Raw genomic sequence first — 16,751 nt, 5'->3', positions numbered from 1 at the left:
TATATATTATATATAATAATATATAATATAATATATAATATATATATTATATATATATTATATATTATATATATATTATATATATTATATAATAATATATATATTATATATATAATATATATTATATATATATTATATATTATTATATATAATATATAATATATAATATATATAATATATATAATATATATAATAAAATTATTATTATATTATTATTATTATTAAAAATAAATTTTAAACATTGAAAGTATGTCATTGTAAAAATCAAAAGAAAATAAAGAGACAGAGAATAGGGTGGGAAGTATCATTATGCTTATAAAATTATAAATGTAAAGCAAATGAAATTTGTTCCCCTTATATAAATTAAAAAAAAAAACTTATTCTCTGCATACTTTATTTTTAAAAAAAGATTGATTTATGTGAAAGGTACAGTTACAGAGAAAGATCTTGTGTCTGCTGGTTCATTCCCCAAATGGCCACAATGGTCAAGGCTGGGCCAGACCAGAACCAGGAACTTCTTCCAGGTCTCCCAAATGCGTGCAGAGGCCCAAGGACTTGGGCCATCATCTGATGCTTTTCCCTAGTCACTAGTCAGGAGCAGGATCAGAAGTGGAGCAGCTAGGACTTGAACTGGCTCCCATATGGGATGCAGGCACTGCAGGTGGTAGCTTTACTCACTACGCAGGCTCCAATCTCATCTCTTACAAACAGAACTTATAAAATTACAAGCCATCCCCAACTCTCCCAACTGATAGGTTTGAAAACTTTTTGTGTGTGTGTGAAATAGTTTGCTTTTTCTAATGACTATTAAGATTTTCATATATATTGTTCTAGTCTTTTTAAAAAGGCATTTGTTTGGGGCCAGTGCTGTGGCACAGTGGGTAAAGCTGCTGCCTGCAGTGCTGGCATCCTATATGGGTGCCAGTTCCAGTCCTGGCTGCTCCATTTCCCACCCAGCTCCCTGCTAAAAGCCTGGGAAAGCAGCAGCAGATGGCCCGAGTGCTTGGGCCCCTGTGTCCATGTGGAAGACTTGGATGTAGCTCCTGCCTCCTGGACTCAGCTTGGCCCAGCTCCAGCTGTTGTGGCCACTTGTGGAGTGAACCAGCAGACAGAAGATTTCTCTGTGTGTCTGCCTCGCCTTAACTCTTCCAAATAAATAAGTCTTTAAACAAAAGAAGTATTTGTTTACATCGTTGAGAGGCACTTGTATACACAGTAAGCACAACTTCCTTTCACACTAACCATTTTGCACTAACCCTTTCCCATGTAGAGAAGTCTTTATTGATGTAGTGGTCATGACTAAATAATTCTCGAAGATGAGTTTACTATTCACTTAGTCACACAGCAATTTGCATTTTTTTCCTAAGATCTCAGATTATTTTGGTCCAAAACATTCCTGGGATTAGAAGGACAGGAACAAGGTCATGGTGGACTTTTTTTTTTTCCCCTTTAAGGAATGTGTATCTTAACTAGGTCTTTAGTAACAATTATGTTCAGGACATCCTTGCCCTTGGAACTGCGTCCAGCTTCATTTTTTAGACAACAGCAACCATCTGTCTCTTTCACCAGAGGCAAATGCTTGTGCCCTGGGCAGGCCGGGCAACCCAGGCATCTTCCCCAAGACACCTGATGGCTCTGGCAAGGATAACTGCATCAGGCGTCACCTTCGTCTAGACCATTAGGACTGTTGTTTTCAAGGTAAAAAAGATTGACAGATGCATTTGAAAATGCATTTTCCTGACTGCCTGGGCTGATCCATGACACGAAAGAGTATCTGTTAGAGATGTAATCTTTTCCCTTTTCCCATGGGTTGAAATCTTTAGTGCACTGGGTCGGTGGACGGAACACCAGGGCTAAGTGACTAAAGCAAGGTGGACCCCACCAGTTCTCATGGAAACGTTCCCCCAAGTCAACAGAGTTAAGGACTTCTATTAAGTTTTGGTTCCTTATGGAGTAAAATAAAAAGTTTTTAATAAGAGTATTATAAAATATTAAAAAGAACATTCACGTTGCATCGGATTCTTTGTTTTAAGATGGCTGATTTGCAGTGTTTTCACAGTCCACATGAAAAATGAATAATGCAAAGCAGCAAGAAAAAGGACTGTTCTACATGGCATGCATACGGACTGTGAGACCACAGTATCTGGATTTCTTTTCTTTATCCAGCAGAGCTGTGCTGGGTTTTTTCCCCTGCCCCCTTTCCAGCATTTTCTTTTTGAGATGGATTTCTTCAATTTCTAACTTCTGAAATTTTAAACAGCAACTTTGTCCCTTTGTACCACAGGATCTAATAACATTTGATCACATGTGCTCCAATTCAAATGAATTTTAAGAATTCTTAACTGGATGAAATTTTCTTTCATCTGGGTTTTGTCATGTTAAATAAGCCATTCCTGGTATGAAGTGGTTGAACATACTTCTGTCCAAATGAAGTATAACAAATTAACTGCTTTGATAACTAAGATGCCAAATGTGCTAAGAGCGATGTATTTTAGAATGAAATATAAAAGTTTGGTAAATACTGATAGTAAAAAACTAAGTAGTCTACCGTTTCTTCTTTCCCTTACAGAAAGAGAGAGGTTAGCCTTTAAATCTGCATCATCTGACCTGCTTCAAGAATGAGATATTTTGTACAAATGTGGAACGAAAAAGGAGGTCCCAATGACCCCGCAGACAGACATCCTGCAAGAGAACGCTTCTGGTTAAAGCCCAAATAAAGTCAGTCTTTACAACCATCAGTATTACTTCACGAGACTGTTACTATCACACTGATACGAGCACTCAGTAGGCAGCCACTAACAGCCAGCACTATTCCAAGTGCCTTCCGTTCCCACTTACCTTGCATAAGCATATGAAATAGTTTCTATCACCTCCCTGGCTTTGCAGGTAAGGAAATCCGAGGCTCTGGGACGGGTTTCTCTCGCACAGTAAGTGGCAGAGCCTGCACCTGACTTCAGGCTACTGGACTCTGAGGCCCGCACCAGCAGCAGTGGCCACTAACGAGCGCTGGCTTCAAAGCACCCTAACTGGCATGAGCTTTGGCAGCTTTCAGAGGTCCTGACAATACACTTGAGCAAGCTGAGGTTCACAGTCTCCCACCAGTGTCCGCTCGCACATCCAACCAGTGGCAAAGCCCAGACCTCGGCCAGTGGCCTTCCTGCCTTGCCACAACTCGGATGGCCACGGGATACCATCTCAGGGCACCTCCTTCCGAGCCCTGACGGCCTTGACTGTTTCTGGAGGCATGCGGCCCAAGTGTGGACTGGAGAGGAGGACGGCCGTGCTGGCCAGCAGTGCACGAGCACTCGGTTCCCCGCGTGGTTTGTGGAGGGCGCGGGGTGTGGCTGGACTGCAGACAGCAAGGCTGTGCGGAGCACACAGGCTCCTCGGCCATGGCCGCTGCCACACCTTCACTTTCTCGTCTACTTTTGAAACCTTTCTCCCGCCCTCTCTGAAGATACTTCCCTCTTCTCTCGGGCTCTCTGTCCACGCACACATTTGTTTCAAATAGTGTCCTGTGGACCCTAATTCTCATAGCTCAGGGGAGAGCCGCGGGCCGTTCTCTAGGAGTTTACATGTAAACTAACGTCATCAAGGTGATCTGCAAGTCCCCTTTGAAAAGGCACCATGCCATCCTCCACGCGTCCAGGACCTGAGAATCTGAAGTGCTCCACGTACCACACTCTCGTTTGCTGGACAGAGGAACCTCAGCCGCTCAGAACGTGGCCTGCTTAGCATCCACCCAAGACCAGGAGGGCCAGTGAGCTCTCCATTGCAGGACCTGAAATTCTCTTCCTGCCTCACCCCTGCCCCAGCCCTTGGCTGCTCTAGGCCTTGCTCAGAGATTTCATGCCTCACCCCTGCCCCAGCCCTTGCTGCTCTAGGCCTTGCTCAGAGATTTCGGTGCCTCGCCCCTGCCCCAGCCCTCGGCTGCTCTAGGCCTTGCTCGGAGATTTCATGCCTCACCCCTGCCCCAGCCCTTGCTGCTCTAGGTCTTGCTTGGAGATTTCGGTGCCTCACCCCTGCCCCAGCCCTTGGCTGCTCTAGGCCTTGCTCGGAGATTTCATGCCTCACCCCTGCCCCAGCCCTTGCTGCTCTAGGTCTTGCTTGGAGATTTCGGTGCCTCACCCCTGCCCCAGCCCTTGGCTGCTCTAGGCCTTGCTCGGAGATTTCATGCCTCACCCCTGCCCCAGCCCTTGCTGCTCTAGGCCTTGCTCGGAGATTTCATGCCTCACCCCTGCCCTAGCCCTTGGCTGCTGTAGGCCTTGCTTGGAGATTTCATGCCTCACCCCTGCCCCAGCCCTTGGCTGCTGTAGGCCTTGCTCGCAGATTTCATGCCTCACCCCTGCCCCAGCCCTCGGCTGCTGTAGGCCTTGCTCGCAGATTTCGGTGCCACTCCATGTTGTTTGCTTCCTAAAAAGGATTTTGCCACTGAAATCTACCCCGTTTGCTGGTTTCATGTTGCATGGACTGGTTTTACTTATCCCAACCTCCATTTTAAAACACATTTGAGTTTAAAACCGGAACCCTGTTCAAAGTCATCTTCAGCCACAGCCCTTGGTGACGTGGGGGCGGATACTTACGAAGTCAGCCGGGAGGTGAAGCTTGTAAAGCTGTAAAATGGACTGAAGTAAACTGGAAACCTGACTCGAGACCAGGACGTCCTGGCCCAGCTTCGTGCTGTCCGTGACTTTGCGCTGGCTCGTGGCTACCTGGACGCTCCACTTATCCGTGTCCGCGATGATGCAGACGGCTTCAGCTATTGGCTCATCAAGCACTGGATGCTGAAAGAGAAGCACAGCATCCAGCCGGTCATGCCGCGGGTCACGGCGCCGCCAAGGGCCACCCAGCATGCTCAGTGTTTTTGGTTAGCATTCGACTGAAGGTAAAGAAGCTGATGGTGGGAGCCACAGAGACTTGGAGCTTAGTAACGGGGACTGGAATACAAGTGTCACTAAACGTTACCGTTAAAAAAAGAAATAGATAGAATTACATTTAATCCCCCCCACCTCCTCACAGCCAGGAAGAGAGATACGCTGTAAACATTGTTAAATGCCCACAGATACAGTGCCTGTGCCATGGCTCACCAGGCTAATCCTCTGCCTTGCGGCGCCGGCACACCAGGTTCTAGTCCCGGTTGGGGTGCCAGATTCTGTCCCGGTTGACCCTCTTCTAGGCCAGCTCTCTGCTGTGGCCAGGGAGTGCAGTGGAGGATGGCCCAAGTGCTTGGGCCCTGCACCCCATGGGAGACCAGGAGAAGCACCTGGCTCCTGCCTTCAGATCAGCGCGATGTGCCGGCCGCGGCGGCCATTGGAGGGTGAGCCAATGGCAAAGGAAGACCTTTCTCTCTGTCTCTCTGTCCACTCTATCAAAAAAAAAAAAAAAAAAAAAAAAAAAAGAGCCCACAGATAAGGAAACCGACACACGCCTGCCCTCCCTACATTCCAAGATTTAAATGCGTTGCTTCTTGGCAGACTGCACGCTGTGTGTAAAATGGCAAAGATCAGAACAAGGTGGGGGATGCCACAGCCATGTCTCCAGCAACAAGGGACAGGAGGCAACTTGCTGCTCCCGTAAGTTATGGTTTTGCCACTCAGCAAGGTTTATTTAGTAACTGTGTGTGCCACACACATCAGCCTGAGGGGTGAATTTATTCACTGACAAAGTGTAAATTCTGAAAAACTGGACAGTGAGAGAGCAAGTTCACAACGAGTAAATGATATCATCCGGTAAATGCAGTAAATAGGGAAGCAGTTGAGGAAAAGGGACTTAAACATCTGATTTCTCAAAACTGACCAAAGCCTACCTGTGTCACCACCAGCACCGTCGGGCACGGGCGCTTACTGTGCAGCAGGGGTGGGGGTGGGGTGGCACGGCCAGATCTCATGGCCAACGTCCACGAGCACATTTTCTAGCCCTCATTTACCCAAAGGAAGCCACCACTGGTTATCTGTCACTCGATCCCTCTCGATAACTGGTGGTGGCCCTTTGTCACTTTTGGCTTCTTACTCCAACTTCCCACAAATCGCCCACCCTGCTGTCCCTCTGGGATAAGGCCTGATGGGACTGCATGCAGGTCCTGACCTCCCCTACCGAGAGGGGGACGCACACCTTCGTCAGGCCCATGAGCTGCTCCTTCCCTGGGATTTCCTGGGGGGAAGGCCACGGTGGGCTGGAGGCGGTTGGTACCACCATACCCCCCAGACGGCTGCTAGCACAAATGCCTACAGAGAGTTGTGGTTCCTGGATTTCCAGGGTACCCTTGTTTGGTGTCTGTGCCAAGCCTTGTTCTTTGTTTCATCAATTATATGAATTCCTGATATCTGTCCCATCAGATTCCTTCTGCTTAAGCTAACAAGAGTGGGTTTCTGCTAACTGCAGTTTAGAACCCAAAGATACACACCGTCTTCACATCAGACAACGGCCACCTGCAATTTTAACTCCGGTGCTCCACTGTGGGACGTAAACACCTGAACTGGTGTCTTCACCTCCAGGCCAGATGCCCAACCCATCAAGTATGGTCTACTACTTAGCAAAGAAGTGGCAAGGCTGCAGAGAGAAATAAAACAGGTACACTGCCAGGCTGTAAGAGTTAACTGTCATTAAACAAGGGAGCCCGCATGGCACAGCTGGCTAAGCCACTGCCTGTGATGCCAGCATCCCACACTGGCGTGCTGGTTCAAGTCCTGCCTGCTCCATTTCCCATCCAGTTCCTTGCTGATGAGTCTGGTAAGGCAGTGGAAGATGGCCCAAGCGCTTGGCCCCTGCCGCTCCCGTGAGGGACCTGGATGGAGCTCCTGACTTTGGCCTGACCCAGCCCAGCTGTTGTAGCCATCTGGGGTGTGAACCAGTGGATGGAAGATCAATCTCTCCTTCTCCTCCTCTTTCAAATAAATAAAAAGCTTTCTTAAATAAATAAAGGGCAGCCTACATAGCTTTTCACTCCTCACAGATGGGGAAGGAGTGACATGTGGCTGCATGGGGCCGTGCTGGCACCAACATTTTTTGCTATACTATACCCAGGTGCGTGTGTGTGGACAAGACTTTCAGGGTTTCTCTTTTCCCCACTGGAAGGAATAGCAATGAGGCAAAGTCTAAAGGGGACACGACACCGCATGGCCCCGTAAACCACTGGAGCTGTCTCCCAAGGTTCTCATTCCGCAGACTCGCTAGGGTACCGAGGCCTTCTCCTGGGCACGACGACCTGCACGGCTGCTCACTCGGGGTTTCGGGAGCTCTCCCGGCCCCTCGCCACATGCAGACACGCTCTCCCAGACACAGCTGAAGACACGGGGCCTCCTTGGTCTTCAAGGTTCCTGCTTAATCAGTGTCCTAAATTCACAGCGAGATGATGCTGACTTGCTATCATTGTGCCTTTTCCCCATGAACAAAGAACAATAGAAGTGGAAACATTTCAAAGGTGTGTATTTTGAGCACAAGCCGCTTCTCGCTCTGCCTTTTCCAGAAATTGACAGTGTGCTGTAACGCCACAGCACCGACCTCTCCCGTCCTACTGACCTTGCTTTGTCAGTGACGATGCGCCATCAGACACAGTGAGTTGACAGGGTCTCCACCTTTCACAATCATTATTAAACTGCACTGGATAATCTGGAACTCGGTCTTCTAAGTTCTCTCCCCGTCCCCTGCCCTGGGAGGGAAGAGTGTTTCACAAACCCACTTGCCCAACAGTCCACAGGCTATACACTGCACAGTACCACCACCAGCATAAAGAGCTTCATTTTAAGCCATCGCTGGGATAAGGACAATGAGGCTTACAAGGGAGGTGGTGGATGGAAGATTCCCTCGGAGTAAGCTCCAACAGAAGGTGGTAGATCTTGGTATGATAATGAAAAGGGACAGAGAAATTGACTCAATATTTTTTTAAAGGAATTAAATAGGTAAGAGAAATGTATAAAAAATTAACATGAAAAATAAGCACACGTCATTTTGAAGTCGCTGAAGCAAAGGTGCAGAATGTGAGGGGCCCAGGCGTTGAGACAATGACAGCAAGCTGCCAGCCCATTCCTCTCACTGTAGTCTTTGTCCCCAGCAGAGCCGCTGGCATTTTGGAAAATGTTGCTAAAATGAAGCAGGTTAGAGACAAGCAAATGACAGAGGTGACAGGCATCCTGCACTCCCTAACAGCCTAGGATGGTTTGACCGTGAAGTGCGTAGGCTCCAGGAATCAGCAGAATATTTTCAGAAGATTACCTTTTAAAAACACTCCAAGACTTACACATTTGTAGGTCACTGCACACCTCACACACAGTTCCCTGAAGACATCCATGGGGTAATCCAACCAGTTGCAGAAGCTCCTTAACTGCTCAGCTGCTTGCTGAAGAAAGATACATTTTTTTTTTTTTTTTTTTTGGACAGGCAGAGTGGACAGTGAGAGAGAGAGACAGAGAGAAAGGTCTTCCTTTGCCGTTGGTTCACCCTCCAATGGCCGCTGCGGCCAGCGCGCTGTGGCTGGCGCACCGCGCTGATCCGATGGCAGGAGCCAGGAGCCAGGTGCTTTTCCTGGTCTCCCATGGGGTGCGGGGCCCAAGCACCTGGGCCATCCTCCACTGCACTCCCTGGCCACAGCAGAGAGCTGGCCTGGAAGAGGGGCAACCGGGACAGAATCCGGTGCCCCGAGCGGACTAGAAAGAATACATTTTAAGGGAAGAAGAAAACAGAAGAAATTGCGGTCAAGGAAAAGAAATGGACGCAGGATAGAGATACAAGTACCAGCAACCACGTCCGGAAGAGCTCAGGGACCCCAGGGTCATGGTGGACTGGCCTGAGGGCGCTGATCAAGCCTTCAACATCTAAAGGGTCAGGGAGCTAAAGCTTAAGTTCTTGTGATTCTGGTGATTTCTGATCATCTTTCCAGGGGAAATTCAACCACGTCAGATAGAGAGCCGTTCAAACATGCTATGACTTGCCTTATCAGTCAGTCTCCTGAGCTTCTGCAATTTCAAGTGCTCTAAGATCCAGAAAGCCACATCTGGACTTGTCACAGGAGTATCCTCCTGCACACATCCTATGCCTGGAACTCAGTTTAAAGTTCCACCAAGGGACGGTCCGTTTAAGGCACAAGCAGAACTACAGTGAACACTGAATTCTATGTATGCTGCACTGTTTGTTTGTTTATTTATTTATTTTTTGACAGGCAGAGTGGACAGTGAGAGAGAGAAATAGAGAGAAAGGTCTTCCTTTGCTGTTGGTTCACCCTCCAATGGCTGCCACGGCTGGCGCACCACACTGATCTGATGGCAGGAGCCAGGTGCTTCTCCTGGTCTCCCATGGGGTACAGGGCCCAAGTACTTGGGCCATCCTCCACTGCACTCCCGGGCCACAGCAGAGAGCTGGCCTGGAAGAGGGGCAACTGGGACAGAATCCGGCTCCCCGACCGGGACTAGAACCTGGTGTGCCGGCGCTGCAAGGCGGAGGATTGGCCTGGTGAGCCGCGGGGCCGGCCTGCACTGTTTTTAATACTATTTCTTATGAGCCTATGCTAATGGTACAAGTTACTAAACAGTGAAACTTGTGAAGTCGGTTTTGTGAGATCCCAATCTGATCAAGCTCATGTGCACTTAAGGTGTGGGAGCACATGTGTGTGCACGCGCACGCACACACACACACACACACACACACCCCTCTTCTCCCACATGGAGCAGTACTTCTAAGAAATGCTCCAAAACGTAAGACTGAATGATTCAAACATCTATTGAAAATGGGATTCACCCACCTAATCTCGGGACTAGAGTTTAGGCCTTGGAACTGAAGGGAGAGAAACAGGGTAAGGTCTGGCTGGATCATGACATTGGCCCATTTCCTCTGGGCACAGGGAGACACAGTATTGTCAACTATCAGCTTAATGAGTACAATTTCTCATCCTGATGGTACGTTCTCCCCAAAGGACTTTGTTATTTTGATTAAATATCACTAAGACAGGGGCGCCCAGACTGTATTTACCCTTGTAAAACTTTTTCTCCAAACCGTTTTCTGCGTCAGATGAATCGGGGCCTCTGATGTTTGAGCTCTGAAAGAAGGTCTGAAGGAAATACCGATACTAAAGACAGTAATCTCGCCGGCTCCGTGGCTCACTAGGCTAATCCTCCGCCTTGCGGCGCCAGCACACCAGGTTCTAGTCCCGGTCGGGGTGCCGGATTCTGTCCCGGTTGCCCCTCTTCCAGGCCAGCTCTCTGCTGTGGTCAGGGAGTGCAGTGGAGGATGGCCCAAGTTCTTGGGCCCTGCACCCCATGGGAGACCAGGAGAAGCACCTGGCTCCTGCCATCGGATTAGCGCGGTGCGCCGGCCGCAGCGTGCCGGCTGCAGCGGCCATTGGAGGGTGAACCAACGGCAAAGGAAGGCATTTCTCTCTCTCTCTCTCTCTCTCTCACTGTCCACTCTGCCTGTCAAAAAAAAAAAAAAAAAAAAAAAAAAAAAAAAAAAAAAAAGACAGTAATCTCCACTCAACACTCTCCTTGGTCGACCAACGTTCCCAAGCCTATGCACACTCTTTCTCGTCTATTTCCTTTCTCTCTCAAGATGATGACAACCACTTCTGAAACAAAGTCCCTTGTGCATGTCATCTGTCACCTTCTCATATCAGAATGAGCCTGCAACGTGTTTTTACTGTCTCCACCGCCTGAGAACTCCGCAGTGCCACCTCTGTCGCCCCCCAGGGCGTCCGTGCTGCACTGAGGACCCAGCCACCACCAAGGTGACAGTGCAGAGTCGGCAGCCTTGTGCCTGTCTCCCCCTCCCCAGATTCCGTCCATGCCTCCCATGCAAATCCAGAAACTTCTGATGGGGGCTGGAGGATGAGGAAAGATGGGCCAAGTGCTGCAGATGACCGCTGGGCTGGACGGCCAATCGCCACCCGAGAAGGAGGGGGCGGCCCTATGCCATCATGGTCTTTCCTTGCTCTACCCACGTGAGCAGTCACAAACAAGCTTCTAGTTGCTTCTCCTTGTCAACCTCTCATTCACCCGAACTACTTTCCCATGAGGATTTCTCAAGATGGATTAACAAGTGAGGCGCTTTATTTCATGGATCCTTGGAGGTTTCTGGAGTTTTCTTGGCCTGGATAGCTTATCAAATCAACAGCATAAGCTTGGCTAATCCGTGGCTTCTAAGGATTTGTGGGTGCATTTGGTGGAAGTGTTAAATGTTTTGGACACTCCAGTAATAAGGTTCTAAGTCAGATCTCCGAGGACACAAAATACGCTCCTTAATATACACACTTGACGTTTGCTTTACCTCGACTTCCGGAAGGAGAATAGGTACAGTTCTGACCCTTCAACAAAGGACTGTTGCCAGCCGAGACCGGGCCCGAATGCTAGCTTGGTCATTTTCTGGCTCTGAGAGCGTGGCAGCTCATGAATTCACCCCTTAGTTTCTGTGCAATGGGGTGGTACCTGATTCAAGAGTTTCTATGAGCTGTGAAGTTCAAGGCCGCAGTCTTCTGTGCGGGGAAAAAATGAGTGGGACATGGCCCACAGAGCCCCACACGCGGCAGACTCCAGCTCTGCTTGAGCTCGCCCACAGCACCCCTCCTCTGAGTGACCACGTCCCTTAACCCAAAACTCTCAAGCTTTCTAGAATACCGCATTATCATTTCCCTCATCAAGCCCCACACCCACGCCGGCCAGTCGCAGCCTAACCATTGAGTCGCAACAGTTCTTACTCCACACGGAGAGCTCTGCAGGGTGTGGGCATACCTACGCCCCTGCACACATTCAGTCCGCAGTGCGTGCTAGGACAGCCTGCTCTGCAGGCCAGGGGGGCCTCCGCCCCGTCTTCCCCGCCACCGCCCACGTCTTCCAGCCTGGGTGCCTCACACCCCCTTGCCCACGAAGCCTTCCCACGCTCGCTGCTCTTCCTCTGACCTCTGAGGCTGCCCCCGTCCACATCACTCATTCTGGCACTGAGTCACACACAGTCACTTCACATCTGTTTGTCTCCTCAGTGATCTTCCTAAGTAACTCCAGGACAGAAATCACATTCATTTTTCTTCTGTGTCCTCTGAAATGAGCGTAACGAAGTGCTGGGCATGTACTTTCTACCTGCAAGAGATATTTCTGGACTCAATCCAGTTCCTAGTAAGGCATCTGCACAATTAGTAACATTTCTTGCCCATGTGCCGGGCTAAAATGTCCAGCGTTTCACATGATGACCTATTTTTAACTCGACATGAAGAGTAAGAAAATGCTATTCTCACATATACGACAAAACTTCAGAAAGCTCGCGGAAAATGCAATTAAAGAGTAAGTTCTGGTGCAAAATAATTTTGAAATCCATGCAGTTTCCCCCCCACCCCCCGCCCTGCAGGCTTTCTGTAACCGCTCCCTGTGCCTTTCTCCTGTGGGCAGTAGCGTACAGGTGGGAACACGGAAGACAAGGCACGAGAGCCCGCCAGGTCATTTGACACCTCAGAAAAAGAGTCCAGGAGCTCCACCGTTTAGGGCCGTGATTCTGCTAAGCCCTCTATTATGAAGTCCTGGGGCTGAAAAACAGGGTGGAGCACTCTGAAGAGACTATAAAAAGTGTGAATGATGGACTCTACTCATCATTAGAGCACAAAGTCATCTCCATCAGGCACTCTGCAAAGAAATCCCTCCATTTTTCTGCTCCTCACACTGCCCAACAGAGACTCCAAACTGACCCTTTCCAACCTTCTTCTGTCTCAGCTCGCACCAGACAGCAGGAGCAGAGAGACCTCTGGACTGAGAACCAGCTCTGAAATCCGGGCACCAGTTGCAACAGTGCAGATTCAACTATCAGCCAGTGGACGGCCTCTTTAGGGCACAAAGGTAATTGGAAGCACTTCCCTGTATTTTTAATTTTTCTCTAAGAGATTCGGAATGAAAAAAAAAAAATAAAGATCCTTCGACGTCATTTGGATGTCACTTTGTTAATTACTTTTGTAAGATAATTTTACAGCTTGATTAAGCTGTGTCTCACGAAGAAGATGCTACATGACCATGCTGGTACCATTCTCGTCATGGTATAGCACCATGACCATCAGCCTTCACACAGCGTCCAGAAGGGCCTCTGATCAGTGGCCCCAGAGAACAGGATGGCACACACAGTACCGTTCACCTTCCCAGCACTTACTCTTAGCTAAACGTCCTCAGATCTTCTCTGCTAGCCCCCACCTCCTTAAGGGAGGAGGCCCACTTAACCTAAAGGCTCACTTCCTCCAGGGCCCGGCAGTGAAGAGAACTCTGCAAGGTAGTTGTTGGCCAACCCGCCCTGCTTATGGGTGGCTGAGCACCCTGGAAATGGCCTGCAGCTGCCTGTGGATTGCTGATGAGTTAAGTAAATGATGATAATAGAAAATAAAAATAAATAATAAATAAACAAACCATGCAGCTCTCCAGCCTCGCACCTGCCTTCTCCAACAGTCTCCTCCGCTACGGTCACCTAGAAGCGGTCTTTCACTAAATGCAAGCATCCAGACCCTCCTATGGCGTTTGCACTGAGAGGGGACAGGAGACCCTCCTGTGGTGGCCCAAGGTGGCTGCACGTGTGGGTGAAGAGCTCGTGCTGCCCACGGCGGGGGGGACCTCTGGTGCTCTGCAGGTGCCCCTGCCCCTCCTCCTCCACACCTGCTCATCCTGCGTGTGCCGCTGCACCCCCACCCCGCGTTCTCGTGCCTTATTTATGTTTTCTGTTAAGATTTCAAACTCCCGGAGCACAAGAGCTCCCCTCTCTTTGAGGTCCTGTCGCTAAGTGTGGATTCCTTGACACTGCTCTACCTGGGAGTCAGTGTGCTTATTTAACGGGAAACATTTCCCACAATGCACTTTGCTTTCCCTCTTATCTCTGTTCTCTTCTCCTGAAAATCACCTCAGGAGCTTTGCATTCTCGCCTCCGCATCTCTTACTTCCTTTCTGCACGCATTCTGGTCTCGGATCTGCATTCAGAACACTTCACACTAGCCTCCATCTCACGGATTCTAGCTCTCTTCCGCTCTAGTCAATCGGCCCCGTGCTTTATCCCGGGGGTTTTAGTTCCAGTGACGGCTTTTCAATTTTAGAAATTTATTTTAGTTCTTCTACAAATCTCGGTAGTCATTTATCACATTCTTTCCTTCTTCTTCACGTCCCCATTCCTTCTTCCTGTCACTGTGAAACACGTTAAACACAGCTGCCTGACAGTGACTCTGGCCAGGAGGTGGGCGGAGCCCTGCCTGGATCCGCTCCCTGTCCCTCGCGAGCTTTCTGCATGTTCTGACTGTGGGCTCGTTCTGCTGCGTTCCCCGATCCGCGTCCCCGAGTGCCCGTGAGCTTGCGGTGTGAACACGGCTCAAGCAGAGCAGCGTGCTGGCTCCTTTTGCCAGAGCGCCCCAGGCTCTTAGGCTCCTGGTTTTTCTGCTTGTTTCTTTGGGTGGAGATCTTCTTTGGGTAGATCCCAGACAGCACAGGCCTACGGTGTAGACTTCTCAGAGCTGACCGTCTTATCCCCCCCCACCCCCACGAGGTTTCCAATCTGTTTCTTTGCTGCTTCACTGCTTATGTCTGGAGCGTCCGGGTCCCCCTTCAGGAAAGCAAAGTTCTTGGAAGTCCAGGCTTCAGCTAAGGGGTTCAATTCTGTGCATACGGGACAATCTCTCCGAGCCTGGGTGGGTCTTAGCACTGCAGCGCCCAATTCCTAGACACGTGTCCCCACTGAAATCACAGAAGGCTAGTGTCGTGTCAGCCCACACTTCCTTGGCCTGGTTTTGATTCTTATTTGTCTGGCACAAAAGGATTTCTGTGTGTGTGTGTGTGTGTGTGTGTGTGTTTTTCACGCACGACAGTGTAGCAGGCTGGGATGAGATGGTAAACGGATCCCGTCACCTGCGGAGTGACGGGGGCAGAGCTGCCCTCCGCATCAGCTCGGCACGTGGTGCTGCAACTCTCCCACGTCACATCCTGAGTAAACACAGAGCCCAGACCGTGAGGAACTCGGCAGGCGTTCAGCAGATAGATCTCCGGGAATGAATCTTCCCCGCTTTCCCGAAAGCCGTCTCCAGCCTCCCTGCCCTGTTTGTTGGTGAAATGAGTCAGTCAGGTCACCTGAAGTGCCACCCTCAGAGGCTTCCTACTTCCTCAAACAGACGTCTAACACAGGGAAATACCAGGAGGGGAAACAATTACACAGGACCTTATCATAACTCTGAGATTTATCAACTTTTCTCTGGGAAACAGGTCCAATGTCGGTCGTCAGAGGCTTCAGTAAAGAAAAGCAACAGGAGAATCAAATAATGTGGGGCTATGGGACATTGCCGAGGGCTCCTAGTATCTACAATCAAGCAGGGAGCCCCCTGTGGGAGCCCCGAGACATCACGGCATTCTGTGGGTTGAGGGCAGGAGGATGGGACTTGGTGTGGAGGGATGGTCACAGGACTTGAGTGTGCCTGCGGCCCCCAGGCTCCCTGGTCGGGCACCTCAGTTCCCTTACGGTCTTGGGACCACGTGCAACCTTTGGAAGGGCTCTGGCCGTCAGGCTGGCTGCTTGTTGAGGTATCACACAGTTTGAACTTGCGGAAAGGGGCTCAGTGAGGCTGTGTGTGACTCCACAGGGGAAGGAGAGAGCTGGAGGCCGCTCGTGGAGAACGGTGGATACGGTCAAGTGTCTTCTAAGCAGTGAAATGAACTGGTAAGGCATTGACATCAGACCCCGTGTCTCCTTCCGACACGATACAGGCGACGTGACGCCCGAGAGCGCTACACTAAACTCTACTTCTCCTTCAGGGCAGGCAAAGGACACAGGGAGGCTTACCAATCACCCTCTCCTTTCATTGTTTTAGACAAAATCATCTGACGGTTCTTCCCACTTCAGGGAAAAAAGGGCCCAGCTACCACGGTAGGTTTACCTGCAGTCACAAACACAGGCTTCCCTGAGCCCAGCCTCGCAGGGAATCATCCAGGAGCACTCATGAGCACTTGCTACGTGCCAGGCCCCAGGCGAGGTACCGGGCTGGAAAGGGCAAGGCACTGCCTGTGGCCCTGGTGTGAGGTAGAGACGCTGAACACAGAGGTATGCATGGAGCTTGGGGTGGCTTCAAAGACGAAGCACTTACTAGGCCTTCAGCGACATCTGGCAGGTGTTCAACAGAGCCCTCTGCAAAGGAAGTGTGTTCAGCACTGGCAGAGGTGTGTGAGCAAACAGTGGACCATTTACAGCAAGGCCCACAGTGAGACTGCAGCACAAAAGGAGACTGTGTGTGTGTGTGTAGGGTGTGTGTGTGTGGGGGGGTATGTGTGCATGTGTGTGTATGTACACAGGGTGTGTGTGCATATATGCAGGGTGTGTGTATGCAGGGTGTGTGTGTGTGTATATGCAGGGTGTATGTGCATGTGTGTATGCAGGGTGTGTGTATGCAGGGTGTGTGCATGTATGCAGGGGGTGTGTGCATATATGCAGGGTGTGTGTGTGTGCATGTATGCAGGGGGTGTGTGTGTGCAGAGTGTGTATGTGTATGCAGGGTGCGTGTGTGTATGCAGGGTGTACGTGCATGTGTGTATGCAGAGTATATGTGTGTGTGTGTGTATGCAGGGGGTGTGTGTGTGTGCAGAGTGCATGTGTGTATGCAGGGTGTGTGTGTGTGCAGGGTGTGTGTGTGTGTACATGTATGCAGGGTGTGTGTGCATGTTCAGGGTGTGTGTGTGTGTACATGTATGCAGGGTGTGTGTGCGCGTGTATGCAGGGTGTGTGTGTGCGTGTATGCAGGGTGTGTGTGTGCATGTATGCAGGGTGTGTGTGTGTGCATG

At 49.9% G+C, this 16,751-nt stretch overlaps 1 protein-coding gene across 12 annotated transcripts in view; it reads right to left on the bottom strand.

The window, feature by feature from the left end:
• Positions 1 to 16,751, bottom strand: part of FNIP2 (folliculin interacting protein 2) — a 137,709-nt gene that overhangs the window by 6,967 nt on the left and 113,991 nt on the right. For all 12 annotated transcript variants that reach the window (XM_089301871.1, XM_051831668.3, XM_051831665.3 and 9 more), the window contains one exon: positions 4,584 to 4,784. In XM_089301871.1, coding sequence (XP_089157997.1) covers positions 4,584 to 4,784 — 201 coding nt within the window. The remainder of the gene's footprint in view (positions 1 to 4,583; positions 4,785 to 16,751) is intronic.

Source organism: Oryctolagus cuniculus, chromosome 8 (assembly GCF_051225735.1).
Source record: "Oryctolagus cuniculus isolate XC-2025 breed Fujian yellow rabbit chromosome 8, ASM5122573v1, whole genome shotgun sequence".
In the NCBI taxonomy this organism is placed as follows: Eukaryota; Metazoa; Chordata; class Mammalia; order Lagomorpha; family Leporidae; genus Oryctolagus; species Oryctolagus cuniculus.
Note: the sequence above shows the minus strand (reverse complement) of the source record. Positions and strands in the feature narration are given on the sequence as shown.